The sequence below is a fragment of the Syngnathus acus genome, chromosome 8 (genome assembly GCF_901709675.1).
Source record: "Syngnathus acus chromosome 8, fSynAcu1.2, whole genome shotgun sequence".
Classification (NCBI taxonomy): domain Eukaryota; kingdom Metazoa; phylum Chordata; class Actinopteri; order Syngnathiformes; family Syngnathidae; genus Syngnathus; species Syngnathus acus.
In genome coordinates this window covers 9,952,642-9,980,641 of record NC_051093.1, presented here as the reverse complement: position 1 = coordinate 9,980,641, position 28,000 = coordinate 9,952,642, and the positions used below count along the sequence as shown (strand labels likewise).

Sequence of the window (28,000 nt, the reverse complement as noted above, 5' to 3'; positions counted from 1 at the left end):
AGGAGCGCAGGTGTGATTGTGTCCATTCCCGTCTGTCTTTTTCTTTTCCTTTCTTTTCTTCTCTCTCCCTCCCAAGAGGCTTGCAGTGGACTGGAATACGCTTGGCAACTTAACACGGTCCAATTGAAGTCAGGAGGGAAGAAGATTGTCAAAAAACAACCCCATTTTTTAATCTCACAGATTCCTGGAGGAAACGCCTGCCACCATGAAGAAATCTTTATACACAGGTAAATAAATGTGTGATGATGACACCGCTGTTGACGTTATGTTGTTGTTGTTGTTATTATTGTCCGTTATTTCTTTCCACTCCCTGATTTATTCCAGATCGGTATTGAAATGTTGACCGGCTTTTACGATGGAATGTCAAGTTTAGCTTTGCAAATGTCATCATGTCTGCTCACCAGGCGGGCGGGGCGGGGCGGTTCGTACTGAAAGTACAAGTGCAGCCGCTAAACTTGATTTATTTAAGCCAGCTGCAGAAAGTAATAGGCATCTAGGGATCATCTGTTTCTTTTGTTTGAGTTTCTTTCATCTCTTTTGTTTATTTGCAAACTCGAAATGGAGCCCTTTGTTAAAAATGCTTTCTCTTTCGATGAAGGGCAGCTTTAGAGAAACTAGCACACACTACACAAGATAAGAAGAGCCACAAAGTGGGAGTTATTTGAGTCGAGGCGTTCACAACTCAACTGCTAAGTTGGGTCACCTGTTGTTTTGTTCCTGAGGTTCTCAAAGTTATAAATACTCTTTATTTATTCAAGTGATGAATTGGGGCACAGTGTCAAGTTTTAAAAAAAAAATCTATTTCGAGCAACTACTCCCAACAATATCCGCTTTTACGGCTATTATCATTATTCGATGCTAGTGAACAATGAAACGCTCGTCCACTAGATGGCAGTAAATACAATTAACTTGAGTATTGGACAGCTACACGTCATAGGAGTGAAACATTTCCAGTATTAAGAATGAAAGCTCGCAACAACAAAAGAACCTTGTCAGTCACGACAAGTGCCACAAAGTCCGCACGCACGCACGCACGCACATCCTGATTGAGACATCCATCTTCCGCCTCACCTTTTCTTATCAGCCAGCCCCCGTCCTCCTCCTCCTCCTCCTCCTCCTGCCTCATCTCGCGCCCATCCGCTGAGCCTCATTGACCTCCTCCTCCAGCTAAGCTCCGACTCAGTCCAATGTACACAAGGTCTATCCTATGGAATGCCGCACTCCTCGGGCTCCTCTTCCCAGAGTCTTTGTGCAATCGAGCGTTTGACACTTTTCCATTGGAGCCAAGTGCAAGTTGGCTCATGCCAACTCTTTCTCCTTCCTCCTTGTGTGTGTGTGTGTGTGTTGTGCTCTGTGTGTGCAGGTGCCACATTCCTTTTTGTGCAATTGTAATCACAAGGTGGCAGTCAATAGAGTAGAGCAGCAACCTGATCAGCTGCTCTCCCCGATTTCCCCTTTTCCACTTCTTGCAGTCCATATCTAAAATGCAATTCTTTATCTCGGTTGCAATTGCATGAATTATTCTACAGCCCCTCCCCATGCTTTGGATCAATGAGTAACCTGTATACAGGACTTACTAACTCCACACACACGTGCATGCACACAAACACTCCAAGTACCTATTTCCCAAACACTGGTGGTATGTGCTTTTCTGTTCCACTCCACTCCACACAAACATGAACATGCACCTCCAGGTGGACGACAAAAGCCTCCTTCTTGTCTCACGTTAGGGCTGTTTATACAACACTTGAAGTGGGAGCCCATAGCTATTGTTAGATGGGAACATGAAAGTCAAGCTATAAACGTATGTTGCGACACACTTGCAGTATTTGCCCTGTCATCTGGCTCCACATGCCGACGGACGGACGGACGGACCTTCAACTTGACTTGCCCGTGGATAATAGAATGATGGAATGCATTGGACATGCACATAGAAATGATGGTGCACGACATGGTCACTCTGCCCTTATCGAATAAGCATAATAGTTAAAACACCTCAATTTAAAGCGATTAAAGAGAGATTAAAATGACTTAAGTTCACCTTCATTTAAAACTGATGCCATGTGAATACAATCATTTGTGGAGCCTTTTTCCACCTCGTGTGTTTATTATTAGCAGCAAAGAATGCGGCCGCAGCTTTACACGGATAGTTGTAGGTTGGCTCCGAGCCCGGAGGGAGCCCGTAAAACGATAATGGCGGGTTCTGATCTACGGCAGGACACGTGCATTGACATCTTACATGTGTGTATTACAAGATGGATGCACCCACAGGCGTTTAGTTGACGGTTTCAGAGTATGAACGAGATTGTTTACTTTAAACTAGGCGCGGTATTTTACCTTGCTTAAAAGCATGTTGACATCACTTTGTGAACAAGCACACGCTTCCGGAGGGAGGTGGACACTCATAAACCTCGGTGGACGGCTTAAGTGACTTGAAAAGGAAGTCCGATCCTTATCTGCCTTGTCCACGTTGTTTTATTGGCTGCTTTATGACTATTCTCGATTCGCATATTTATATACGCGTTGTGTTTGTACTGTACGGAAAGGTGTGTGCAGCAGTGGAGTTCAGAGTCAAGGATGAAAGCCTTCCTCGTCTGTGTATGTATCTGCTACAAGCTAGTTTAGGAAGGGTGACTGTGAAGTCGTAAATTTAGTTACTAGCCACGCATAATTTAGCGTGCACTAACTCATTAACTGCCAGTCCAATTCAAATTGATATTTGACGTCTATAGCCGTCAATGGCCTGATATTTGACGTCTATAGCCGTCATTGGCAGTGAAATGAGTCTTTGAAAAAAACATTGCTGGCTAAGCTACCGCTAGTTATGTGCATGTGCGTTGTTGGATTTGTTTTGGTGTGGTCCTCACTCATTAGGAATGCATCCAGGTCGACATGTAAAAACAACGTTGACAAATGGGCCGTGCGTGCGTGCGTGCGTGCGTGCGAGGGACCTTTCAGCCCGTCTCGCTTTGTGTCACGCACGCTTGTCGTCTGCACTCGCCTCATTTGCGAGCGCTGTTGTGAAATGTTTGCGGCATACTGGTAAACATACTGTCCAAAAAACATGAAGAAATCGTACTGCATTAAAATACTGTATAAAAAAATCTCAGCATGCGTGATTACAAGGCACTCCTCCATTCTTTGCTGCTTTGCCTTCATTCACAAGATGTGTATGTGTGTGTGTGTGCAGAATGTGAGTGCGTGCTTTTGTATTTCAAGTGCGACTAAGTGCTGCAGCCCGTCCCCTCTGTTTATCTTCACTAGTCATCTGAGGCCAATCACTTAGCGCTTGACGTGTTTGTCCAGGCCATGCACACATACGCATATACACACACATGCACTCGCTCACACACACGCACACACGCACCCACACACCCACACACACACAGACACTCTTATAAAGTCTCATCTACTCTTTTCTTATTATACTAGCTTGCAATTGCAAGAGCTAGCAATTGCAATTAAGGATGATGGTGATGCAGGAATGTTAGCAGCGAGCTCATTCCTTGCAATAGTTGTTGTTGCTGTGTCTCGAAGTTGAAAGCTAGTCACAGCTATGTAGCTAAGTGGATGCTGATGTGCTACACATCCGCACGCACGCACGTCAAGAATGGACATCAAACAGGTGAGGCAGGCCCCAAGCAATGGCACACAGGCGTTCGTTCATTCATGTTGAAAATATGCCTGTGTGTTTTTCTGCAAGTTGGAACACTGCCTCTATTGTGCCTCTCATGTGACTCCACTGACCTCAGTTTTACATCACATTGTCATTGGGCAAATATAATCAACCAAGAGCTTTGCAAATCCATTTCAAGGGGAACGAGTCATATCCATCCATCCATCCCCTTGGCGGGAGATGACTTGAAGTTGCGCTAAACGTGCGTTTGCCCGGATTTGTGTTTATGTAGCTTCAGACAAGACCGAGCAGGTGAGCAAAGTCTTTCGGCTCACGCACGCACGCACGCACGCACGCAAAGTAAAATGCATAGCGAGGTTATTGCGCAGGTGCCACTCATTTCCACGCACACGTTTGACTGACAGAAACATATTGCCTGTCAGTACTTTGCTCTCAGCGCTGGCTCCAGGAGGCATGGAGGTAGGTGTGTTACATCACTTTGGTGCCAAAACAACACCTTATCAACAACACATGTTGGAATTACAGACGTAGACTGCACGGGCGGCGATGGCGGCGCTTTGCTTTGATGCACAAATAAGCATAGCCAGGAGCAAGAAGAGTAGTAAAGTATTGGCACGGTGGTATTTGTGGCTGCAGCTGCGTGCTGTCAACTCCACAACTAGACTATATTTATGGATGACTCTTTGGGGAAAGCTTTCAATTGGATGCTTTGAGTGTGGGAATCTTTTGGCCTATTCTTCACATGTACCATGGAGGAGGGCTTACTGACTCATCATCTTTTTTTGGTGGTAATTTCCCCCAAAGGATAGAATGCAGGGAAATGATTTTTCTTGTGTATTCACAGGACGGTCGTCCAGCGCGCGATCAAGGAGGACAGACAAAGATAGCGGCAGCCTCCTCAGCCCTGGTAAGTGCTGCCTACCGTGCTTTCTTCTTCTTATTTCTCATTTGGTGACTCCTTTTTGTGTTTTGTATCGTTTGGCACATACACCAAAGATGCGGCTAAGACGTGGTCTTTGCAGAGAACCTACTTTTGTGTGTGCAGCATCAGCACAGAGAAGAGGAAGGAACAAGTGAAATACACACGTTGACATGTGCAGGATGTGAACTCATCCCATAAACACAACTGATGGCTAATGGGGCAACATACGTACCTAGAAATGAATCGTGCTCATGCGTGTGTCACCGGTGATCGTTAGGTGTGTGCGTGTACGTGTGAAAATGACATCACGGTAATTACAATGTCCCATGTTGTGTTTAATGGCCTCATACGTTGACGGTTCTCGTAATGAATTACTTTCCGGTTATTATCTTTTGTGCATTTGTCGAGCGCATGATGCCGGGAAATGCTTAAAGATAGATGTCTGCCAAGTAAGCATATTATGGGATGCCAGCACGCTCACATATTTGCCTCCCATGGACCAGCTAAAATGTCCACATGAAAAAAGACAAGTCAATATAAACACGTGTACACATGCCAATGACAGCCAGCTACTTTCAGGTGTTGACCACAAGAGGTCGCCAAAACGCAGCGCATCTTTGCTTGGTGCATTTTCCCACATGATGAAAGAAAGCCTTGTCTCGTAAAAAGTCTTTGAAAACATGCATTAGATGATATGAACTGCGCCACACTTGATTTCCCCCGTCTCATACAAATGCATGCTCAACAACACGACATGTTGAAGTGTTTTTACTACAATACTTTCCATGTTATGTAACTAAACAACCAATGTGCCAAAGCACTCTTTCTATTAGACAGGTTGTGTGAAAGAAACTACCACCCTCATGTCAACAAATGTCCGTATACACCAAGATGCCACAAGATGGCACCAAAGAGCTACTTTTCTCTTAGACAGGGTTTTACAGCAAATAATGTGGGGGAAAAGAAACATGAATTGGTGAGTAGTTGGGGAACATTTCATTCTTTTTGCTATTTGCACCCCGTTTGATGTCTCAGTCGGCGCTCGCCACGTGACCTCTGACCTCCAACACAGTGTGAGGGAAGGGGTCAAGTGTCACTGCTGTGTTCTCTTTCGCTGTCTCTTATTGTAGCAATCACTTTCATATCATTTGACACGCGATGCATGGCAGGGAAGTGTCATGAAGGGAAGGGCCTTGCAAAAATAGCCCGTCACATGCTTCCAACGGACACAATGCTGCTTCAGTCTTTCCACGGCAGCATCTGAAGGGAGCAACATATGACCTGCACATGGGCCGTGTCGTCACACTGAAGGAATCAAAGCGGGGAGAGGACCGAGCACAGCACAGCAGAGGAGGGGAGGGAGGGAGGGAGGGAGGGGAGGAAGGGAAGTCCAAAAAAAGACTGGGAGGGAGTGAGAGCGAGAGAGAGCGAGAGAGAGAGAGCGAGTGGAGTCAAAGTGCAGACGCTACATGTGGCTCTGGAGGGAGTGATCTGGTTATGGAGGGGGACAAATTCTCAGGTAGGACACATGTTTCTTCACTCACTGGAGTCAACGACGTCGTGGTTGAGCGCTTTCCGGTGTCTCTCTGCGCCGCTATACTTTCCACTCTCTGTTTTTTTTTTTTTTTTCCATTGTCTCATTCTGTCCTCTTTGCTGACTGACTGCATGCTTTCTTTCGGGGGGGGGGGGCTGTGCAGGCTTAACAGACAGAGGGATACATCTCCCAGAAGTTTTCTGTCTGGGCTATGTCTCTCCCTCTTGCTCTTTGGGGCTTTTTGTGGCAGGAAAGAGTCGTGTTTGAACAGTACTACTCTTGTCCCTCGTGGCTCTGTGGGTCACTCGCTTCTCTCTGGCCAACAGGATGTAGAAAGCCTGAGTCAGCCCGCCTTGCAAATAAGACTCCAATAAGATTCACACGCACACAAAAGCCTGCTAAATGGACTTTGTCATCCGTGTTATTTAGCGGTCATGGAAGCTGTAGTCATCGAGAGGGAAGAATGAGTTGAGTGGAAATGGTCCAAAAGCGTCTGCAGCAGCATGCGTGTGTCATTCCACATTCAGGGCCAGATTTTGAGGTACACCGATATGATTGAATGACTTCTAATCCTAAAATAAATCAATAAAAGGAATAGTGAAATCAAATTAATAAAATCAAATGAAAAAAAACAACACGAAATACTGTGTCTTTTATTTCAAGTGGCTACAATTTACAATGCCATGTATAATGCAAAAAAACAACAACTAGAGAGCCGCTCCACTCAGTCGCAAGGAGCTCAGGAGCCAGACACTTTCCCCAGGAATTGACGCAAATTCAAAAAACAGGAGCAAAGACGATTTATTTCACCACACGGGCAGAAATGTGACCCCCAAATGACTGCTCATGTTGCTCCAAATTGGACACAGAACGTGATAATATGTCATCCACTTGGCGAATCATCACAAAGTATAGTCTGCGTATCCTCAAGCGTATATCTTTTCCCGGGCCTTCTGGCTAATCTGCAGCTGACCCAAGTGCGAGAAAAGGCCATCAGTGAATTGGATTCAAAATTTGTCATTTCAATTCCTCCCCTAAATTCGTTTCTGTCCAAGCGGCTGAACTCTGCAGCCGTGTGGCTTCCTGGAGCCCAGGGATGTGTTTTGGTCGTCGCCATGGCGATGAGCTGAGTAGAACAATATGTGAGGCTCACAAAGAACTGTAACGCTGCCTTGTCGACTCCATCCGTGAAGTTATTACCCGGCGGAGAGGTGGAGGCGGGGGGAAAATAGAAAAGAAGAGAGTCCCATTGATAATCATCTCCGTGCGCCGAGGGAGGGAGGAAGGGAGGGAGGGAGTAAGGCAGGGCGGCTTCATGTTGCCAACAGGTGCTGCATTTGATGAAGAAGCACAAAGCTAGCTAGCTAGCTCGCGCGTGCTGCTGCTGCTGCTGCTGCTGCTATTGCACATTTTGTATGTATAAAAAAAGCAGCTGCTGTCAGTACAGCTGTGCATGCACTCATGCGGTTGGGCCACTTCGACATTGGAATACTTTCCACTGACATTCATCAGCAGAAGTGGCAAAATACAGCACATTATTAGATCTTGAAGAACAAGTCGACGTGGATCAACATTTTGGAACACGTCAAGAAGCAAAAATGTCTTAAAGCTTTTTTGTGTGCATACTTTTGGCTATAATTGAATGGACAACGTACTGCTGGGCAATGTGATCTTTTGCTATCTATCTATCTGTCTATCTATCTGTCTATCTATCTATCTATCTATCTATCTATCTATCTATCTATCTATCTATCTATCTATCTATCTATCTATCTATCTATCTATCTATCTATCTATCTATCTATCTATCTATCTATCTATCTATCTATCTATCTATCTATCTATCTATCTATCACCTTCCTGTCTTCCTCCTCCGTCTCCTCAGTGGAAACAAGCCAGCTTTGCTGTCTTATTATGAGCGTTGCCATGAAAACAAAGATGCCTGACTTTGTGTGTGTGTGTGTAAACAGAACTTCTCTCCATTGCCATTTGTTTATTTGATAGTTAGCGGCATGAACGGACTTTGCGTGCCGGCCGTGCCCATTTGGCATTTGCAAGCGACAGCCGTGCTCAGCCTGGCGTCCGTCCATTTCTATATATTGATCCGTTGAGTGCAAGAGAACACCAACTGCTGTACACTGCTGTACATTTTGTCTTTCATCTAAAGCAAATTCATTTGTGTAACTGATTCAATTGCTACTAGGCAAAAATGTCCTCCACCCTGTCATTGTCCATCCTCTCAGCTATCTCCCATATTTTGCCATTTTTGTGTCCATTTTCTGCTTGCAATGTGAATGGACTAAAAGTGCGCTAGCTTGCCCAATATGCATATCTAATGCTTTCCGTACCACCAGTCAAATCTAATTTGAAGTCCAAATGGACATGCACAAGCAGCAACAACCTTCTATGTTGGAATAGAAAAAAAACTACTTTCTAGTAGTTGTACCAGTGTGACACTTGTTACAGCAGATTGGATTAACCCAGTCTGGGCTTGCGAGGACACGCAGTGGAAGGAAGTGGCCTTGTCACCCACTTGCCCTCCTGCCTGTCTGTGTGTGTGTGTGTGTGTGTGTGTGGTTAAAAGGAGAGTCAGTCGCTGGGCCCATCGAGTCATAGCGCCGGGGCCACGTGTCGCCCGCCGACTTGTGCGCAGATGATCTTATGCATTTGGTGGGATGAGGGTGTGTCCCAGAGTGGGATTCTCCATTTTGGAGATGGCTTTAGGGTACAACACGGTTGGTTGCCCGTAGCAACAAGGATTATTTGGAAGCGTCGTGCTGACCCCTGCAGGAAAAATAAATGTCTTTTAAGTCAGAAGGATTTCTAGAATGAGTTGAACAGAAGCTTATTTAGTTTTGTGAGTTCAGGCGCCAATTGAAGCTGTGCCAAACAATTGACATCTGGCTCCCTTCAAGTGTTGATGGTCCAGCCAGCCATATGTGTGGCCGCAAAGATCAGCGCAGATGACTTTTTTTTTTTTTTCTTCATATTTTGCACAGTCCAGTGGCAGACAAATGGGATGCAAGTTGTCTTTTTGCTAACTTTTTGGCTCATAAATCTGCACGCTCCGAGGCCCTTCTGTGTTTATGATGAGTAAATAGACTACACGCTGCTTCCAATGTAAGCAGTGTGTTGGCAGCGAGCTTGACCATCGTGCAAGATTCCAATGATGAGGCAAGTGGTGGGCGCTCCTCGACCTCCAAAATTGCTGCTGCTGCAACGGCCATGGATGCCACTGATGAAAAGCTCCAGATCAACATCTGCTCCATCAGCTGACAAGAGGAGCTTTCAGTCATGTGACCACAGGAAACAAGCCTGTGAATAAACCGTGCAAGTGGGAGGGAGGGAGGGAGGGAGGAAAAAGAAGGGGAGGCTAAAGAAGTTGTGAAAAAACTACGTACGTGAGCAGAGTGAGAGAAGAGAGACGTGAGCTTGGATCTGCTGTTTTCTTTTCTTCCCTCTCGCCCTCGCTCGCTCGCTCGCTCGCTTGCTTGCTCTCCCTCCTCCCGCTGTCCCTTGCGTCGGATTCCAAATTTGGGATTTGTTTAAAATCTGGAGCGCTCCTCTGGACGACGTTTCCTTGCTGGGTGAAAGGGAACCCTCGCATGATAACCCCCCCGGAAAAAAAATGTCTGATTCCACCGTCAACGCTCACTTGGAGGGCATCATATCAGACTTTGAAGGTTAGTTGCGTTCTTGCTTTCTGGCTGCAAACATGTTTGATTGGGACTGGACTGCATTTGGAAAATGTGTGCTTGTGGTCGGTGGAAGGGAAAATGCGCGCTCAAAGTGTTTGTTAAAGCTGTTGTGAAGTTGTAGCTGCAAAAACAAAAAAAAGGCTGCAATCAGCCTTTCTCCTCAGGGGACCTGACTCACAACATGCGATGAATGGATAGATGGATGGATGGATGGATGGATGGATGGATGGATGGATGGATGGATGGATGGATGGATGGATGGATGGATGGATGGATGGATGCTGCTGCTTTCTTTCCTACGATTATCACTGAGTGGGCTGCTCCCCTTAAAAATCGCGCTTTGGTCGCATTTATACTTGATGACCAATTGACATGAATGTCTTTTTGACCTCTGGAAACGCTTTTGTAGGATCTTTTCTCTTAGTGTAATAGCTCCCAAATTGCCGGTGCATTCAGTGGAGCTAAGACGGTTCCGAATTTGCTTCTCAACAAAATAATTGATCATGATTTTGAAAAAGCGCAGCCCCAGCTGTTTGGCGGCCACGTTTGTGGTGTTTTCTTGATTTGATGCGATGACTCACCAGCTCAAACTTCACGCCCATGTTGCACAATTTGAAATGACGTAAGACTGGAGCAGCTTCCATCTTAGAATGTGTGTGTGTGGTTTTTTCTAAATGCGGAGTAACTCTTCTTCATTCAACTTTGGATCTGGCCGGCGTGGAGGGAACACCTGGTCGGCAGCCACTCCCCTCCTCTTTGTTTTCATCACTTCACCCTCGTCATCATCTGCCTATCCGTCCCTTCTTCCTCTCTCAGCAGCTTGTCCATCCTCAACAAGTTGACTTTTGCGCCCGCCTCCAGCATCTGCCTCCCGTCCTTCCTCGCCACTTGGAAACGCACCCGCACCTGTCCAGGGCGGCTTCTCCGTCGACGCCGGTTCTTGTTCAAACGTTAACTGAGCGGAAAGATGAATGGCGTCCCGTCCTGGAGAAAACCAAGCAAGGCCAAGTGTGGTGGTGGCATGTTGGGCGTGCGGTTTCAAATCATGCTTTTAGTCTGGTGACACATAATGGGCCAGTGTTGTTGTCAGTGAAGTGTGTACTTCCCCTGGATGGGCTTTTTTGCGTGCTGACTCATGAATTTGAGCCGTGTGAGAAGAGCGCGCGCACGCAGCGCATACAGGGCAGCACAATGGCGGCGCAAGCCCAGCAGCAAGCAGACATCTGGCTTGGATTGATTTCTTTTGTCGCTGCAGCTGCCACTTATCTCTTTCCTTCTTGCTTTTGGGAGACTCGTCGACTCAGGGAGAGGAAATTCCACTGGAGCTCTATTTCTCCACTCGCAAGTGTTTGGTGTCGGAGCAGATCCCATACAAGGGCTGACCCACTTTACTTTCATAACAAGTGGACCATGCATTTGCCACCTCGCTCTTCTATCATTCCGGTATGAGAGAGAGAGAGAGAGAGAGAGAGAGCGAGCGAGTAAGAGAGAAGTCTTTGTTGATTGTTTGAATGCAGGGAAGCTTTGACACTTCCCTCTTTTTATAAGCAGAGTGAACATGTTTGTTAACGATGGAAAAACCATTGAGTGGTGCTGTTGAGAGCCAAAAACAGAAGATGGGAACATTTGCAGAAGTTTGTCCTCCATTCTTGAGCTTTGTCTTATGGTGAGAACCACAAAGGGGGAGGGAGAAAGCGCTGAGCCTAGAGCAAGTGAGGCCTTCATGGGGCATCTCCGTCCGTCCTTATCAGGTGGCGGCGGCGGCGGCGGCGTTACACTCGCCATGCAGCCAAGGCACCTTTCCTCTCCGTGACGCCACTTGCCGCAAGCAACGTTGAAGTACGTCCTCAGTTGTTGGTCTGATTTAGCCAAGGGTGGGAGCACAAGGACGCAATCTCCTACACAACATCCTGCAATCTAGTTTTCCTGAAGATGTTTTGGTAGAATAACAGAATCCCGCTTGGCTCCCTATTTGGTGCAGTCTGCAAGCACGTTTACGCTACGTAGAGTGCACACAAGTGGAACAGGCATGAGCGCGGGCAGCTCTGGGGTACACGCAAAGCAGCGTGAGCCCGCCTCAACCTCATCGGCAGTGTTTAACCTTGCTCTCCAGCTGTGTTTAAACACGCGTGTGCACGCACGCTGACAAGTGTCTCCCTCCCTCCCTCCCTCCGCAAGGCATTCGGCGTGTTAGCTTTCAGTCATGGCACAGCAGAGTCACCACAGTTAGCTCAACAGCAGGCAAACATGTGATTAGAGCACAGTCTTGGTCAAACAGTCCATGCTAAAGGCTTGCCACTCTTGTTCTTCTTCTTCTTGTTTACAATGGACAATGCATTCACTATATAAGATACTATAAAGTCCCACAGGGAATTCGAACAATGTCAAAGATGGCAAAATGTTGCATAAGGTTCCAGTTTTAAATCAGCTTTGGTTGGCGTCAATGAGACATATTTGGTTGATGATTGGAAATTCTGAGAATATAATGAGCAGATAATGCTGCTGATTCACACACAGCGTTTTTTGGTTTTGGTTTTCTCCACTTTGCAAGGAGTGAATACGGTGACCACCCAGCTGCTTCTCTGCTGACTCACTCGCTTCCTAACATCAAGCACAGAAGCCCTGGGAAAAGAGCAAATATTCCAGGAAGAACATCTTCTCCCATGCTGGTGCCGAGAGGCCCAGATGCCTGCCTGCCTGCCTGCCTGCCTGCCTGCCTGCCTGCCTGCCTGCCTGCCTGCCTGCCTGCCTGCCTGCCTGCCTGCCTGCCTGCCTGCGTAGGCTGGCTATTTATTTAGGACCGAGAATTATTGGTGTAGTGGAGGCAAGCCAGGTGTCACCCTCACATCTGTCACCGAGCAAACTGTGGCTACAGAGCGCATTTGGAAACATTTTCACTTGTAACAAAACCTCTCCACTTCACTCGTGGCATTTTTACCAATAAACTATGACGTTGTTCTACTAGTCCGTCAGAGTCTTAATGTGCATAAATATGCAGTACACTATAAATATGTCAAGAAACAAGACATGCAGAGTAGTTTTGACAATGTTTGAACGACATTATTATTTCAACGAACAGCGGAGGCGCGCAAGCAAGGCGACGTCTGCGCATGCGTAACCTGCTCAACAGGTGTACGCACGCAGCCACATAAATGTCCCCCCTGCCTGTATCATTTGTCGTGCAATTTTGACATTTGCGAGACTTCCAACCGTCCGGTCGGTTGACATTTGCGTTTCTTGTGATTTGGACGAGAGTGTGCCAATCTTCGAATTTCCAGCGCAATGCTGTCGACTTATTTGAAGCGTGTCAAGAGAGGTGAGCTTCGCGTTTGTGATCTCATGTTTGCTTGAACAGAGGGCGGCTGTTGAAGTTGGACGGAAAGAAAAATGGAGGTGCTATATCTTCATTTTGCACGCACTTTTGTTCCTTTCGTTTCTGGTCTGGGTGGTTTCCATTTGCACAACTCGCTTCTGTTCTTCTGGGTCGAATGAAAAATAGGAATGCGACAGCACAAAGTGAAGGATTCTCCCTTCTCTCTGTTGGAGGCCCGAATACAAGTGTTTCCGGCCGAACATATCGTTTTTAGATGATCTTTGCTTTGCTTTGCTTTGCTGAGCTTTTTTGCATATTTCTGGTGGGATGGGTTCAAGCCAATGTTAGCCCTTTGTTTCCTGGCTAACCAGAACTATTTTGTTTTCCAGCTCTGAAACGGTCATTTGAAGTGGAGGAAACGGATTCATCCACGCACCACTCGCCTCTGTCCCGTCGCACCGCCAACAATCCCCTCCGCTCATCGCTCTCCTCCACGTCCAGCCAGAGGAGTTATGACCTTAGTTCCCGCAACTCTGACTACTACTCCCCCAAATCATCTCCCTCCGCCGACGCCTCCAATCCACGCTCCCCCAAAACGGGCATGAGGCGTATGGAGTTATCGGGGGCCCGCAACCCCGACGCGGCGGCGGCGGCGTCTTCTCGCCGCACGGAAATCTCCATCGAGGTCTCCTCCAAGCAGATCGACAACTCGCCCAGTGCCGGCATCACTCGTTTTGGCCTCAGGCGACCCGAGGCGAGCCTGGGCAGTCGGAGCACCCCGCCTGACGGTTCCCCCAATCCCGTCTCCGGTTCCACAAGCAGGCGAGCCAACGAGCCACCCGCGCCTCCCAGGAGGATGGACTCCCAGCCCTCGTCCGTCGCGCCCGTCTCTCGGATCCCCGAGCCGCTTCAGAGAAGAGCGGAGCAGCAGCAGCAGCAGCAGCAGCAGCAGCAGCAGCAGCAGCCGCAGCAGCAGCCGCCGTCGTCCACCTTCGGCGCGGTGGAGGTGACCCGGAGGCCTGAGATTCCCAGCTTCAGACAAGCAGACGCAGGAGTGGAGAACAACAACCACCTGCCACCTCCTGCGCCCAGTGCGCCTCTGCCCTGCCTGACTGACGGCGGCAGCAGCAGCAGGAGCAGGGTGGACTGGCTGCCAGACACCCCCATGACGACTCCACCTACAGAACGTGAGTTACTCAAAAGCACTTTTCTATTTCCCTCCTACCTCTTGTTACGTTGTCATTGGAAAGGCACTTGGAGATCCAAGCATTTTTGCTTTGCAATCTTTGATCTTACAGCCTTAGTAGTGTTGTGACAATTTCAGCTGTCCTTTAGCACCACCGTGTGGACAAAATGTGTTTGGTATCTTCTGTTGCCAGCGGGCATGACTTCAAATTGAACAATGGTCCAATGTTGGTTGTAGTTGGTGTTTGGGCTAGACGTTTGACTCTTTTTTTTGTTTTGTTTGCTTTCTCCGTTTGAATGAGTCATTTTTGTGCGGCTATCTGGGCTCCAGCTGGAGCGGGCGGACTTGTTGTGTTGCAGGCCGGCAGGCCGGCCGACAGGCAGCACAAGCGGCCAAGAGGTGATACATTCCAAATCTGGAAGCCGTAAAACATTGTTAACGCCTCCATTTTACACTCGTAGGCAGTGTTTCTGACCGTCCGTTTCCTCAAATAGATAAAATAACAGCGATGGGCTGGCCAACCCAAAAACTGTCGGTGTGGGTGAAAAGAAAAAGTTCCAAGACATCGGCCTCTTACGACTTCCTACTTGCTTATGCATGTGAATGGAAAGAAACCTCGAAACAAATAGTATTGTAAGATGGTGGAAAATTTGGTCAAGATTTCCAATATGTCATATTTCAAGATCACACAAAAGCCTTTTGTAGCCACTCTTTGAACTCACTTGTACAATCAGGTTCTATTTATAGACTGTTAATGATTGATCCTATCTGTTTTGCATAGCAAGGTACAAGTTGCGTCGAAAATCCTCGATTCATAGCAAGGCAAGAATGCCGACCAAGCATGACGTGTATCGTGCGGTCTTACTGTAATGGGCAACAATCCAATACCTTAACCTACTTACCCAAATCCTTCATTCTAATTCAAGCAATACCTGTTGCAAAAATGACATTGTTTTTTGTTTTGTTTGGTCGCTACGCAAACAGATAGGGCGTCTCGGCTTTCAAATCAAAGTCTGCTTTATTGTCAATGTCAAGACACACAAAGAGATGGAAATGACCTTTCCCACTATCCCACGGTGACAATGTACATACAAGTAAACAGCACAAGAAGGCACAAACAATGAATAAATAATGATGCTTTGAGTTGGATTCATGATGATGACTCGTTGTCCCGTGACTTGTTGGGTCTTGTGCAAGCTACACAGGATATATATTTTTTCTTTTCTTTTCTATTCTTTGAAAGGCTCCATTTGTGTTGAAAGAACAAAGAAGCCTGGGTGCGCTAAGAAATCATGACTAGCACAAGCAGCCTATCTGATATTTCACACAGATCATGGTCCATGCCCCCGTGTTAAATCAATCGAAAGTCACGATATGGTCATTATTTGAAATTTTATGTGTTCAGTCGACATCTTGAAAAAAAAGAATGAAAATACATGCTAGAAAAGACATGGACAGCAGTTACAGCAGATTGATACAGCTAAAAAAAAGACATTCATCAAGTATTTGCAGTTTGCGATGATCACCGCCAGCTTGATGTTTTAGCCAACACCGTGTCATTTCTGAGAATAAATCGAGCTTGGATTCCCGGGGCCACGGTCAGATTGGAGCGATACTCGTAAACGTCGTGGAAGTCGTCGAGAGCGTCGGGCGCCGCTTTGAATTCTGTGGCCCACTGCCACCGCCACCATTCGTAATCTTGAGTGGATTTAAGTGGGTTGGCGTAGAAGGCCACCCAGGACTCGCTAAACTCCCTTTTCCAATTTGCGAATGACTTGTCGACAAACAAGCGAGCGCAAGCCTTGCCGTCCTTCACAAACAGTTGGAGACTTGCCTGGTGGCCACTTAAGGGGACTTTGTCTGGATTTGCAAACTGGCCTCCTCTGCAGATCTCCTCGGCCGCTGTTGTCCACAAACACCACTTTGTTTTTGTCTTGTGGAGGCGGGCCTGGAGGCCGCCATTGAGGCGTACCGAGGTGTCGACGTCGCCCCAATCGCTACGGATCACTTTTGAAAACATGGCTTCCTGGCTGTTATTGTCCTTGTACAGTACCACCATGGCACCTTCCATAAGCTGGTTTATGGGGACACCCCCCCAAAGAATCCGAGCTCTTCCATTTTCCCCAGTTGTCACTTGAAGTCGAACACCGTCTCGTAGTCCTGGCCAGCGTCGCGGATCGAGACGATGGCTTCCGGCGGGGTCCGGAATGTCGACGACGCAATGAGGCGGCGGCGGCGGCGGCAGCTTTCCTTGCAAGTGTTTCTCCTCCACGATCATGTACAAGAGCAGTCCCAGGCAAGCCAGGTCACGCCATGTGATTGTGAGGAGCCATAACTGCGACTGGTCGACGTGGCTTCCAAAGTCTTCTGCGAGCTCCGCCAAGACGTTGCGTTGCGGCGCTCCCACTGCAAACGCTCTGATTTGCCTGAGCAGGTTGCCGGTGATCTGGTACGTGTAGGCGGGATCGTAACGTGTCTCGTGCGAGTTTCCGTAATGCTGCGTGAGGTAAACTTGGTCTACGGTCTGGCCGTCTTGATCCCTCACTCGGAATACGATCCGGCCTCGGTTTCCTCTTTCCCTGTACTCGGCGTCGGGCGGCTCGAGGACGTAATCGGGAAGATCCGATTGGCCTCGGTTGACATTGCCGACGGTGTAGTAGCGGTATCGGAAGTCTCCCCGAGGCAGCGGGTTCAAAAGCCTCTCGTAGTTTCCGTAGTGATGCGAACCGTACGTTCCGAGGTTGGGGTCAAAGGTGAGTCGTATGACGTCGTTGTTGTCCATGTCGACGGTGTTGGCGAACCAGTGGAGCAGCAGCAGGCTGTGTTTGGGCACCGCTTGGCCAAAGTTGACTTTTTTCAAATCGTCGATAGAGTTGAGCCTCCGAATGGCGCAGCGGACGGCGGCGGGGATGCAAAGAAGCAGAGCGGCGGCGCACCAGAGCGCCAGTCCTCCCGACACCTTCATCTTGCGCCAATGGCTCGCTCGCTCGCTCGCTCGTGCTGTCGATTGTCAAATGCAAACCTGAAACGGTTCCAAAGAAAGCCTTAGTTCGCGATTGATTTTACACATGCCGCAGAATAAGGAAGTTGGCTGACACGAAATAGCTGGCAATGTAATCCGACACCAAAGAATGTTGTTGTCGTCGGTCATGTCAATTGAAAAAGACAAACGGGCAGCTCTTACCGAGGCTGTCGGCTGCCGTCGGCTGCCGTCGGCTCGTCTCGTCTCGTCCTCTTTCCTGTCTGAGCTCTGTTGCCCTTTGAGCTGCTTTAAAGCGCCTCCAGTTACTATTATCTGAGAATTGAAACTGGGCACTGAGCCAGACAAACAGTTTACTTTCACTTTCCTTTCTCATGAATTTGGAAGCTAGTGGGATTGCTTAAACATGGCCATATTTCGGACTAGCACATCACCTTGTAAGTTGCACTCTGAAATGAGGAAATAACGCGGTTAGCCTGATGAATATCACCCATTATGCTTACGACATATCAAGCGCGTGTGTGTGTGCGCGCGCGCGCGTCTGTGTGTGTGTGTGTGTTGCGCGCGCGTGCGTGAGCATGTGTGAGCATGTGCTGCTGCGTGCATGCATGTAGGACAAAAATAGCTTGAATATTCAAATTTTTAGTGAGTTTTTGATTCCAAAAAATAAATTGACATAAGGATATCTTGCACATCATTTTGGCTTGTATTAAGCCCCCACCCCCCCACCCGAGTAGTGCATATGAAAAAAAAAGACGCTCATTCCACCATTTATAGGTCATCACTGAGGTCCAACTTCGAAGTTGTATTCATTGTTGCATTTTCTTTAGCAACCAGCAGGGGATGCTGTTGCATTATATACTATCAACACCTGGCATTTATTAAAGCATATTTGCCAGTGCAGCATTCTAGTTGAACAATGTGCTTTTCCACCCACGTGATGTGCTTGCTTTTGTTTTTTTCTGTGGTCCCTTCCCACTTGTTTCGCACGGGCAGTCACCACAAAATCATTTCCAATACGCTATTAGGAACTTATTTGCTATTCCCAAGCACGCTCTGCACACGTATCATTCAGAGCAACCGAAATATTGCCTGCACAAATTCAAACTGTACCTTTTAATGGTGGCTTAAAATCTTTGTGCACTTTCACTTGCTATGATCCAGGCCCATCACGAGTTCGCAGTGGACTGTAAAACAAAGCAAGCGTGTCATGAACTCATCATGTTACATCAGGTGTTTTACAAAGATGGACGGACGGGGGCCGCCGGCCCGGCGCCGGCCCGGCACGGTTGCCCCAAAACTCTTTGGATCGCCGACCATCCAGAGCTTGGACTACGCTGGCTCCTTCCCATTGGCTTGCTCCTTAAAGTCAAACAAGCACGTTCCAAAGGTGGTGAAGCTTGAATCTGCTGTTTGTTCTGGTGTCATGGCAACGGCGCGCCAAAGTGTGCTCCTGGGATCTGAGCGCTTTGATGTGAGAAGAATCGGGATCAAAACGATGAATTGGCTTGTAAATTGTCATCAGTGCGTGTCGACGCGTGGAGCATTTCGACCCAAGTTGTCCATGCAAGCTGCTCGGGCCGGCACAGTTCAAGTTTGCTCCTTTGGGGGCTAGATAAAGGAAGTGTCTGTCTCCTGTTGCGTCTTGGTTCACATGACAAGCCAGGGTGGGCGGGGCCAGCGGCCAGCTTCCACAGCCACACAAGAGTTAGAGGCCTCTTACGAGCCAGCGCTGCACGACAGCCAGCCAGGGAGGGACGAGGCTTTCACACACGGTAAGTCTTGCTTTTTCTTCATGCTTCACAGGAGGATCATTGGGCTTTTTCCAAATGAGGCTGACTGACCTTGTGTGGATGAATGTCTGGAAGGAAAAGATCATGCAAGAGCTTCTATCAGTGGCGTTGAAGTTTGGTGTGGACATTATTGTTGCATGAATATCGAGGCAGGCATTCCATTGTGCTTCAGCACCCGCTTGTCTTCTCAATTGACTAGTATTAGCTACACGCTGTTCCTGTTCTCATGGTGATCCATTACCAGATCACTTAACAAGCACGCATAGCTACGTAGGGGTAGTAGTGTGGAGCTACCTACATGTGTGTGTGTGTGTGTGTGTGTGTGTGTGGTATGTCAGGTCAGATCATTTTTTTCTTAACTTTTGCATTTTTCACATTGTCTTCATAGTTCTACTTTTTAAATGCGTTAAGTCATTCAAGAACTTTTTTTGTTGTTGTTGTCTACGGTCAAGACAAACGTAGCGATAGCAGAATAAAATAGTATCTAGTATAATGTCATTGAAATGAATGGAGAGTAGCTAGCGTTAGCATTCCGACACGCAAATAATGTCAGTTGCCCATAACGTGGCATGTTCTTTTTTTAAGATCACAAACTAGGTGGCATGGACCGAACAGCGCCTCTGCTGGTTGCAGCCGAATACTGCAGTCCGACGCCATGAATCAATTGATTCCTCGCAATTGACCAAATTCCATCCCTGTTGTCAGCGGCGCCACAATGTGACCTGAGCGAGGGCTTTGCTGTTGCTTGAGTGTTTTGGCCCGCCGTCTCTGGTTTGCCTCAGTAGCAGCAGCACGTCGGCATTGTTGGGCCGCTGGCCTTTGGCCACTCTTTGATGGGACGCTGAAAAGGTCACCTTTTGTGTACGTCTGCTTTATGTCAGCCAGCCAAGATTGAGAAATGGCCCTTCGAGGTTAGATTCCATGCCACCGCTCCACCGATACCCTTTGACCCTTGAACTCTGGCTCACTTGGGGTCACTCTAATGGTATTTTGCAGTCCCTATCGGAGAGTAACTTGTAACTAATCAACTGCTTGTTGACCATCAAAACAGGGGGTTAGGGTTAGCAAGGCATTAGCAGATGCTAATGTTTGATGGCAACTTCAATTCATTGTGGTGACTTGAAGGCAGCACCAACAGCATATTTGCTAGGAAACATCTGGATCTCAATGGAAACAAATGTCGCCGTGTTCAGATGAGACGAGGCTTTGGGAAAATAAATAAAGGACCACGACGCCGTGTTTAGAAAGAGAGCCCGTAAAAAAACATTTTAGAGCAGAGTAAAGATCCAAAGGACCCATTTAGTGGCTTTGTCGACTAATGTGTCTTTGACATGGCTCTACTTTGGAGAAAACAGCCTACTTAAAAGATTTGACCAACTTTTAGGATAGCTTGGAGTTCATGTCGGATTTCAATCCCTGACTACTGTCGACGCTGGTTCAGCCTGTTTCCTTTTGTCTCCATTCCTCCCTTCAGATGTGGTTTGCGCAAAAGATCAAGCCAACAGTTTGTCATTAAAGGACATGCATGACTCATTGTAGGCCCTGCAGTGACCTTTGACCTGCTCACCAACGCTGCCCAAATCAACATCTTGGGCGCACGGCTCAGTGGCTTTGACCACATGTGCGAGAAAACATTTTGCAGGATTGCATCTGCTCGTATGTTTTTTTTTTCTTTTTTTGGTCATCTTTTCTCCTCTCTGCTGCTCAACGACTCTCTTCCGTTTTGCTTCCCTTATCTGTCTCTGGCTTATCCTCCGAACATCAGTTTGCCTTCCTACTCTGCACTATTCCCCCCCGAAATGCCTTTGCGGCACAGCAGAAGGCCGAGCAAAATTTGCAACAACAAGAAAAAAAGCAATGCAAGCCAATCCTCCTGGAATTGAAGCAAGAGAGAAAATTCTGCGGTGCCTGTAATTGAAAACAGTATCAGCGATGAGTCATCCTGTTTTTCGACTCTTATTATGCTGTTGCTTTTTTTTTTTTTTTTAACGGAAACAATGCCAGCCATTCCATAAGCGAATCCGATCCCGGGGAAATCCCTTCAGAAACTAAAGATGAGTGACATCAATGCAAGGAAAGCTATAAAGGTTATCTTGCAGATGCCTTTGGGGGGGAGGGGCGCTGAGGTCATCTTCTGACTCTGCTTACTCGCTTTTGACCGTGCGTGGTCAGCCGATGAATCATCTGGAATGATTACGTGTCTTCAGAAAGGCACTTTTAGACAATTTGGCCAATTTTCTTTCAAAAATTGGCAGGTAGGTCTGATGTACTGTAACAATTACGCAATTTCATGGGCAATGCTAACCTAACACTCGATTTCTGCGGTGTTCCTGTAGCGTGTGTGGTCGGTCCGCTGTCACGCCCGTTTGATGAAGCAGCCGTGCAAATAACATCCAGCAGATGGTAAAGCACCAGGGCAGGGCCAAACACTTGTCATGTTCTGCTCAACATTGGGGTCCTGCTCCAGACACCTGGTGCAACTGGCTCACAACCATGTCATGTCTGTACAACCAGTGAATTTGTTCCAGGCTAATAACCAGTAAAAGTATCGGTAGCTAGAATCGGTAGTCTCCAGGAGTACTCGATACCCAAAACCTGCTATCTGTACTTGCCGAGCGACACCATCGGTTGCTAGTTAAGAGATTTTTTTTGGAATGCTCATATTGTGTCTCAAGTGTTTTATGAACATTTTCTTTGTAGCGGTAGAAAGCATCAAAGCTCAAAAACATGGGAGAAAAGTTTTACATTTCGGGACAGGTTGATCGTAAATCAAATATACGACTGCCGGGAGGAGAGACCCCCCCCCCCCGCCCCCCCCTTCTGAATCGAGAAGAAAGAGTGAGCTTGAGCAGCAGATCGAGAGAGAGAGAGAGGAATGCAGGAGGTGTGGCGCAGAGGGCAGTAAGTCACCTTCAATTGCTGACTGACTGCTGGAACAGGATGGGGAAGGAAGTGGCGCTGGAGGCCATGGAAAGCGAGCTGTGGGACGGACACACAAAGGAACCAAGGCAATACAAGTCCCTGAGTGTTGCTCAATTGAGCGGCTGGACTGGGCTTGACTGGAATCCAACGGCTGATAAAGCTGGCCTCTGCTCATGTGTGCCTTCCTATGCTGATAACGGCGGCAGCGGCTCAGGTTTCATTTCCATCTTCACATCAAGTGACAGTATTGAGGAGCGCCAGGCCGCGTTGATCTTTTCAAATCAATGAAAATGTTTACAGCTCACATCAGCGTTGGGCTGGTGACCATTTGCTGACCTGATACAGATAGGAAAAGTGTCTCCGCAGGTCAATGATGCAGTCTTTTGCGGATGCCTCCGAAGCCGTCTGCTGCTCGGCAGATTACTAAGTTGTTTCTTTTTTTTTTCTTTATTTGCCGGTATCAAGAGCAGACCTGCACGTGTCTTCGAAATTGAGCATCTTCCAGATGTTCTCCATAAAACTCTAACGATACGCAGCGCTTCCATTTTCTGCTCCCATTGATGTGAAATGAATGAAAGGAAATGTATTTTCTCTTTGTAGGCTCAGAGGTGATTTGCAGCTACACCAGCAGCAGCAGCAGCAGCAGCAGCAGCAGCAGCAGCATCGGCAGCAGCGCCATGACCGACACGGCCGTGCCTGACGCCACGGTGGCGGCGTACAGCGACAGAGCACCCACCGGCCCGGTGGTGGACTTCACTTACGTGGGGATTGACGCCATCTTGGAGCAGATGAGGAGGAAGGCCATGAAGCAAGGCTTTGAGCTCAACATCATGGTTGTAGGTAAGAGACAGACGTGGCTCGCTCTTAAATCGTTTGTTTGCGGCGCTCAGTCAAGGCTAAAATGTCAGAATTGGAGTCTGTTGCTTTTGCTCTCTAATCAAGATCTGGGTGCTGTCAAAAGGAACTGTAATCAGCATGCAGACAGCGGCATTATTACAGTCATCACATGCAGGCAAACTACAAACACGGCCATTTTGAAAGTCTCATCTGAACTTTGCGGATGCAAACATACGGCCTCAGCTGGGGGGGGGGGGAATGGCCACTTTCTCCATTTATGTGCCTTTTTGCATTTGCACACAGGACAAAGTGGCCTGGGCAAGTCTACTCTGATGAACACGCTGTTCAAGTCCAAAGTCAGCCGCATGTCTGTGATGGCCACCGCCCAGGAGAAGATCCCCAAGACCATTGAAATCAAATCCATCAGTCACGGTAGACTGACAATTTGGAGCCACCACCTGAAAGCATCCACTCACCTTGTCTTGTTTGTGCAGACATCGAGGAGAAGGGGGTGAGAATGAAGCTGACGGTTATTGACACACCTGGCTTTGGAGATCAGATCAACAATGAGAACTGGTACATTTCACTTTGGGTTTCTTTTTCTTCTCCTTCGACGACAATCTCTGATTTTTCTCTTTCCCCTCCAGCTGGCAGCCCATCATGAAATTTATTAACGACCAGTACGAGGCATATCTGCAGGAGGAGATAAACATCAACAGGAAGAAGAGGATCCCGGACTCCAGAGTCCACTGTTGCATATACTTCATCCCGCCTACTGGACACTGGTGAGGAGGAGGGGGTGGGGGGGGCATGCCCTAGCATAAACATGCTAATAGCGACACAAGCGCACATGCTTTGACTTTGAAAATGCACCACAGAGCTAATGTGCTTGGAGGCTTACCTTACTTGTCAGCGCATTTCCTGTGTAAATTAGTGTGGAGCACACACACACACACACACACTTCCCGACATGGAGGGAAACCTGCAGCAGCCGTTGCTGGATGGCTTCTAGGAAGACACATCTGGTTCTCATCCATTTGCTTACTGTGTGGGGCTGGCTGTGCATGCGCAGTCTCGTGTATTCATCGCGTAATTGGCTGTGCGGGTTTAGCGCATACAAGCGTCGTGACAGCGGAAGATGCTGTTGGAGATTGTCACATGGGCAAAGCAGCAGCAGCAGCAGCAGCTCAGTGTTGGTCTAATGGAAAGAGACAGGCTGAGAATGCGCACACTCAATTTGGCACTTTGCGATTGTGCGTCGAGCTGCTGCCATTCACTGCAGGAGCGCCTTCAACGGCCTCACTAGTCCTCCGCACACACATCATGAGAGAAAAGTAGGTCACGAACGTGTCTGACCTCTGCTGGAGCATGTGTGTACTGCATATTCATTGACTTGACTGTCTCCTTTCTCCCTAGTCTGCGGCCTCTGGACGTGGAGTTCATGAGGCGTCTCAGTAAGGTGGTCAACATCGTTCCGGTTATTGCCAAAGCGGATACGCTCACCTTAGAGGAGCGGGACTTCTTTAAAAAGAAGGTAACGTCCACACCCGCTCCGTTCGCGCTTTTCAAAGTGTAACGTGTTCGCCGACCGGAGCAGATCAGGGAAGAGCTGCGAGCCAACGGGATCGACATCTACCCTCAGAAAGAGTTTGACGAGGACACCGAGGACCGAACGATCAACGAGAAGATCAGGGTGAGCACCTGACGCTTTTCAAACTGTTCCTCAAAGTGCCGCCCTTTGACATCTTGCCCGCGTGTGCAGGAGATGATTCCGTTTGCCGTCGTGGGCAGCGATCAAGAATACCAAGTCAACGGCAGGAGGTTGCTGGGGAGGAAGACCAAGTGGGGAACCATTGAAGGTAGCGCTTTTGCTAAAAGGCTGGAATGTCAGAAGGCAAGACAGAAAAATCCAGAAGGCGTTTTAAAAGTGCCGTCTGCAGCTGACGCGGGCCTCATGAGTGCCGTTGCTGCCGTTATGAATAATAGGAATATCATAAAGAGGCGTGCGTGCTGGTTAACAGTCATTTTCACTTGTAGTCTTAATGATATTATGGCTCCAGACGGGAGCCGTGCAGTGTCCCTCTACCAAACGTCTCCCAGAGGAAGTTTCATTTCACGCTGTGTCGACACGTGCAGCAGACGCAATTAGCCTTATCGCTAATCGATGAAGTTGGGGAGAAAAAAAACAAAAACCTACACGATTTAGTCCCAAATGTGACCAACTTTTTTTTTTCTTCAAGTGGATTTTTGTTGCGTTACTAATGAGTGTTTTTCTCCATCAGTGGAAAACATAGCCCACTGCGAGTTTGCCTATTTGCGGGATCTACTCATCAGGTGAGCCAATATTCCATCCACTCACGTTTCCAGTTCTGCCCGCCCGCCACACGCTGATGTCACCTCTTGCCCCTTTCCAGAACCCACATGCAGAACATTAAGGACATCACCAGCAGCATCCACTACGAAGTGTACCGCGTGAGGCGCCTCAACGAGAACAACACGGCCATGACTCACAGCAACGGCGTGCCCGACCATCACCTCACCGCCCACGAGATCTAGAAGCGACCCGATTCAAGACTCAAGTCCCTTATTTGCCCCTTTCCATACAGAAACAAGCCAGCCTGCCGAGAGTGGCTGCTGTCGTTTGCTTCCGGTGACTTTTTCTTACAGTGGTGGACAACAAGAGTGAGACGATGTCATCATCTTTTTTTTTCTTTTTCCTACCCACAGTTGCTGCAACTTTTACTTCATTTTTTTTTTTTTCTTTTCATTCTAACACCAACAATCCTTCTGGATTCACTCCAAGTGCCAAAAAGGAGCTGACACTCCAAACTAATCATCCACCTTTTTATCTTTACCGCGTGTCTCGTAAGGTCGTCTTTGGGTGCACGACAAAAATGGCACATATGTCTGCCTTGCGCTCATTTCCTGCCACAAAATGCGTTTCTGCTTTGGTTACACGTGGGTGGCTTCCTGTTAAACATGGATGGACATTGGGACCTTGGTGTCGTTTGAATTCCGAGTTCAAAGTGCCACTGTTTTTATTCTGGGAAAAATATCGAATAAGAGTGACTACGTATTTATGCGCCCACCGTGTCAAATGTGAATATTGTCGGTCCATTTCTTCACATCATTTCCAAAACAGTCGTGCGAGGCTCAGTCGACGGAGGATGTTTAGGATGCAGCGTTGCCTGCATTTAAACACGCACACATCATAAAGCCCATTTGAGTCAATTTAGCGAGCGTCTATGCCACTTTCATTCTTGCTTCCTTCCACCCTGCTGTCATATTCTTGTGTATTCTTTCTGGGCTTTTTTTACCTGTATTATTGATAACAAAGTGTCCTTTATCTTATTTTAAGAAATAAAGATTGTTGTAATTATGCACCATGTTTTTTTTTCTCCCTCCCTACACTGTCTGATCCATGGCCTTCAAAAAAAAAAAAAAAAGCAGCTCGATTTCTCTTTCTGCATTGGTCTTTGCCTGAATCGTCTGCAGACCGGGTGAGTTCATTTGTTTGCAGAAGTAATTGTCATAGTGGAGTGTTTTTTAATTGGCATGTCATTAAGCACTTACAAGATTAGCCTTCCAAAGCAATATGGCGGCGCTGGCCGCCCGCCCGCCGCAAGGTCAGTGCCGCTCTCATGAACACTTCTTACATGTTTGGATCTCAAGTAGGAGACGAGCGGAAGTCAACACGCGCATGTCCAGTGATTGAGTTTCACGCTTTCTAAATGCAAATGGCAGCGTACCTTGTAAATCGTAGCACTTGACTTTGCGAGCGAGCCATTGTGAGCGTGTCAGCAATTAGCCAGCGTTTCTAGGATCACTGGAAGTTTTCAACCTGCATGACAGAGGAGATAAATGTGGCGGAGACGCGTGCACGAGATCATGTTGCGCACACGCGCTCGCATCCTCATTTTCATGCATAAAGGTTTTGGCCCCCATTTGTCTTCTCCTTGCACTATCTGCTTTCTCTTTCCCTCTCTCTCTCTCTCTCTCTCGCTCTCTCTCCTTTGTCTGCAAAGACTTCCACCCCCCCCCGATGTCATTTTCCGTCCTCCCTCTCGGCGCTGCGCCAGCCTGCTCCTGCCGTATGCGATTTGTTCAACTTTATGTAAATTAGCTTTGCTATTAATTAAAAGTCAGCTGCAAATTCAATTAGCCGAGAGAAAAGAGGCAGCGTCATTGGGACAACGTACGTGGCTGAATGTGGAACGTTGACAAAGGTACCCCACCATTTGGAGACTACACGGACAGAAAGGAAACGTATACCTCGCAGCTTTACAGTCATGGAGGGAAAAGGGGGGAAAAAAAAGTACTAAGGAGAAATAGAAGGAGGGAGGCGATGGAGGAGCAGGTTAGGGAGGAGGGTGACGTAATAAGAATTGAATTTTCCCCATGGCTGCACAACTGGATCCAGTGGCCTCTCGCACTCTTATATAGTGGACGTCTGCACGCGCACGCTAATTCTATAGGGAGACGGCCATCTATCTCCCCTCCCCTCTCCTCTGGTGCTCCTTAATGGGAAAAGTAGTGTAAATCAGCGTCCTTCAGCGTTTGGGAGTCTGCACTTCATTAGGGACACTTGCACTGTCTAATGAGAGCCAATTGTGGACTTTAGAAAATCAGTCGGCCGTGCAAACCATGGAAAATAGAAGAGTAGTCCAAAACATTCCATTTTCTAGGTTGACAACTATTCATCAGCTGATAGGCGGAGGTGTTGGAAAATGCCGGCCGGCCCACTTGGGAAGATGAACCGTACACGCACTCAAGGTGTTGTGTCAAAACGTAATTGAGAGCGGCCCATTTTGGAGCTGCCGTCTCGTTTACCTAATTAGTCATGAATATGAAATGGCGGCGTTTTAATTATCCGGCTATTGTCAGCCAGAGCGAAATCAACCAGCAATTTTCCTCCCTTGGCCTGCCAGGGAGGGAGGGACGTGCTTGGATTGCTTCATTTTTTTCATTTGACGGGTGAACAAGTGACAAGTGTTGCAATTAGCGTCCTTGTTTATCTTAACCTATTAATGCCGCTTAATAATTCATGACTTGATCATTTTGGCCTAAATCCATGAACTTTTCTAACTATTCTATTTATATTTCATTCCATCATTCAGGTCAATGAAGGTTTTGCGGCTAAAAATGACGCTAGCAGAGATTTGCAATCTAATTGATTC

The 28,000-nt window shown here is 47.6% G+C and overlaps 2 protein-coding genes across 6 annotated transcripts; one reads left to right on the top strand and one right to left on the bottom strand.

Moving 5' to 3' along the window:
• Positions 1–26,204, top strand: LOC119125403 (septin-9-like). 5 transcript variants are annotated; one of them, XM_037255889.1, is made up of 13 exons: positions 1–227; positions 4,482–4,544; positions 13,495–14,055; positions 14,086–14,292; positions 22,587–22,826; positions 23,127–23,255; positions 23,318–23,399; positions 23,471–23,608; positions 24,240–24,357; positions 24,421–24,516; positions 24,586–24,682; positions 25,106–25,157; positions 25,238–26,204. In XM_037255889.1, exons 1-13 carry the CDS (start codon positions 206–208, stop codon positions 25,377–25,379), a joined length of 1,947 nt encoding a protein of 648 aa, XP_037111784.1. In that variant the 5' UTR covers positions 1–205; the 3' UTR covers positions 25,380–26,204. The 5 variants fall into 5 exon arrangements, with proteins under 5 accessions (XP_037111784.1, XP_037111783.1, XP_037111782.1 ...); XM_037255888.1 differs by lacking the exons at positions 1–227; positions 4,482–4,544 and adding an exon at positions 5,954–6,078 and having other exon boundaries at positions 13,495–14,035; positions 14,072–14,292; XM_037255887.1 differs by lacking the exons at positions 1–227; positions 4,482–4,544 and adding an exon at positions 5,954–6,078 and having other exon boundaries at positions 13,495–14,038; positions 14,072–14,292.
• Positions 15,668–17,675, bottom strand: LOC119125433. The gene is made up of 2 exons (XM_037255955.1): positions 17,476–17,675; positions 15,668–17,313 (listed from the first exon to the last, which is right to left on the bottom strand). Exon 2 carries the CDS (start codon positions 17,254–17,256, stop codon positions 15,814–15,816), a length of 1,443 nt encoding a protein of 480 aa, XP_037111850.1. The 5' UTR covers positions 17,257–17,313; positions 17,476–17,675; the 3' UTR covers positions 15,668–15,813.
• Positions 26,205–28,000: the final 1,796 nt, after the last annotated feature.

Excerpts from the sequence above, each read along its gene's own strand:
- LOC119125403 (XM_037255889.1), top strand. The coding sequence starts at position 206 with ATGAAGAAATCTTTATACACAG. Across the intron at positions 22,827-23,126 it reads GCTCAACATCATGGTTGTAG|GACAAAGTGGCCTGGGCAAG; the intron begins GTAAGAGACAGA and ends ATTTGCACACAG. Across the intron at positions 25,158-25,237 it reads TTGCGGGATCTACTCATCAG|AACCCACATGCAGAACATTA; the intron begins GTGAGCCAATAT and ends GCCCCTTTCCAG.
- LOC119125433 (XM_037255955.1), bottom strand. The coding sequence starts at position 17,256 with ATGAAGGTGTCGGGAGGACTGGCGCTCTGGTGCGCCGCCGCTCTGCTT.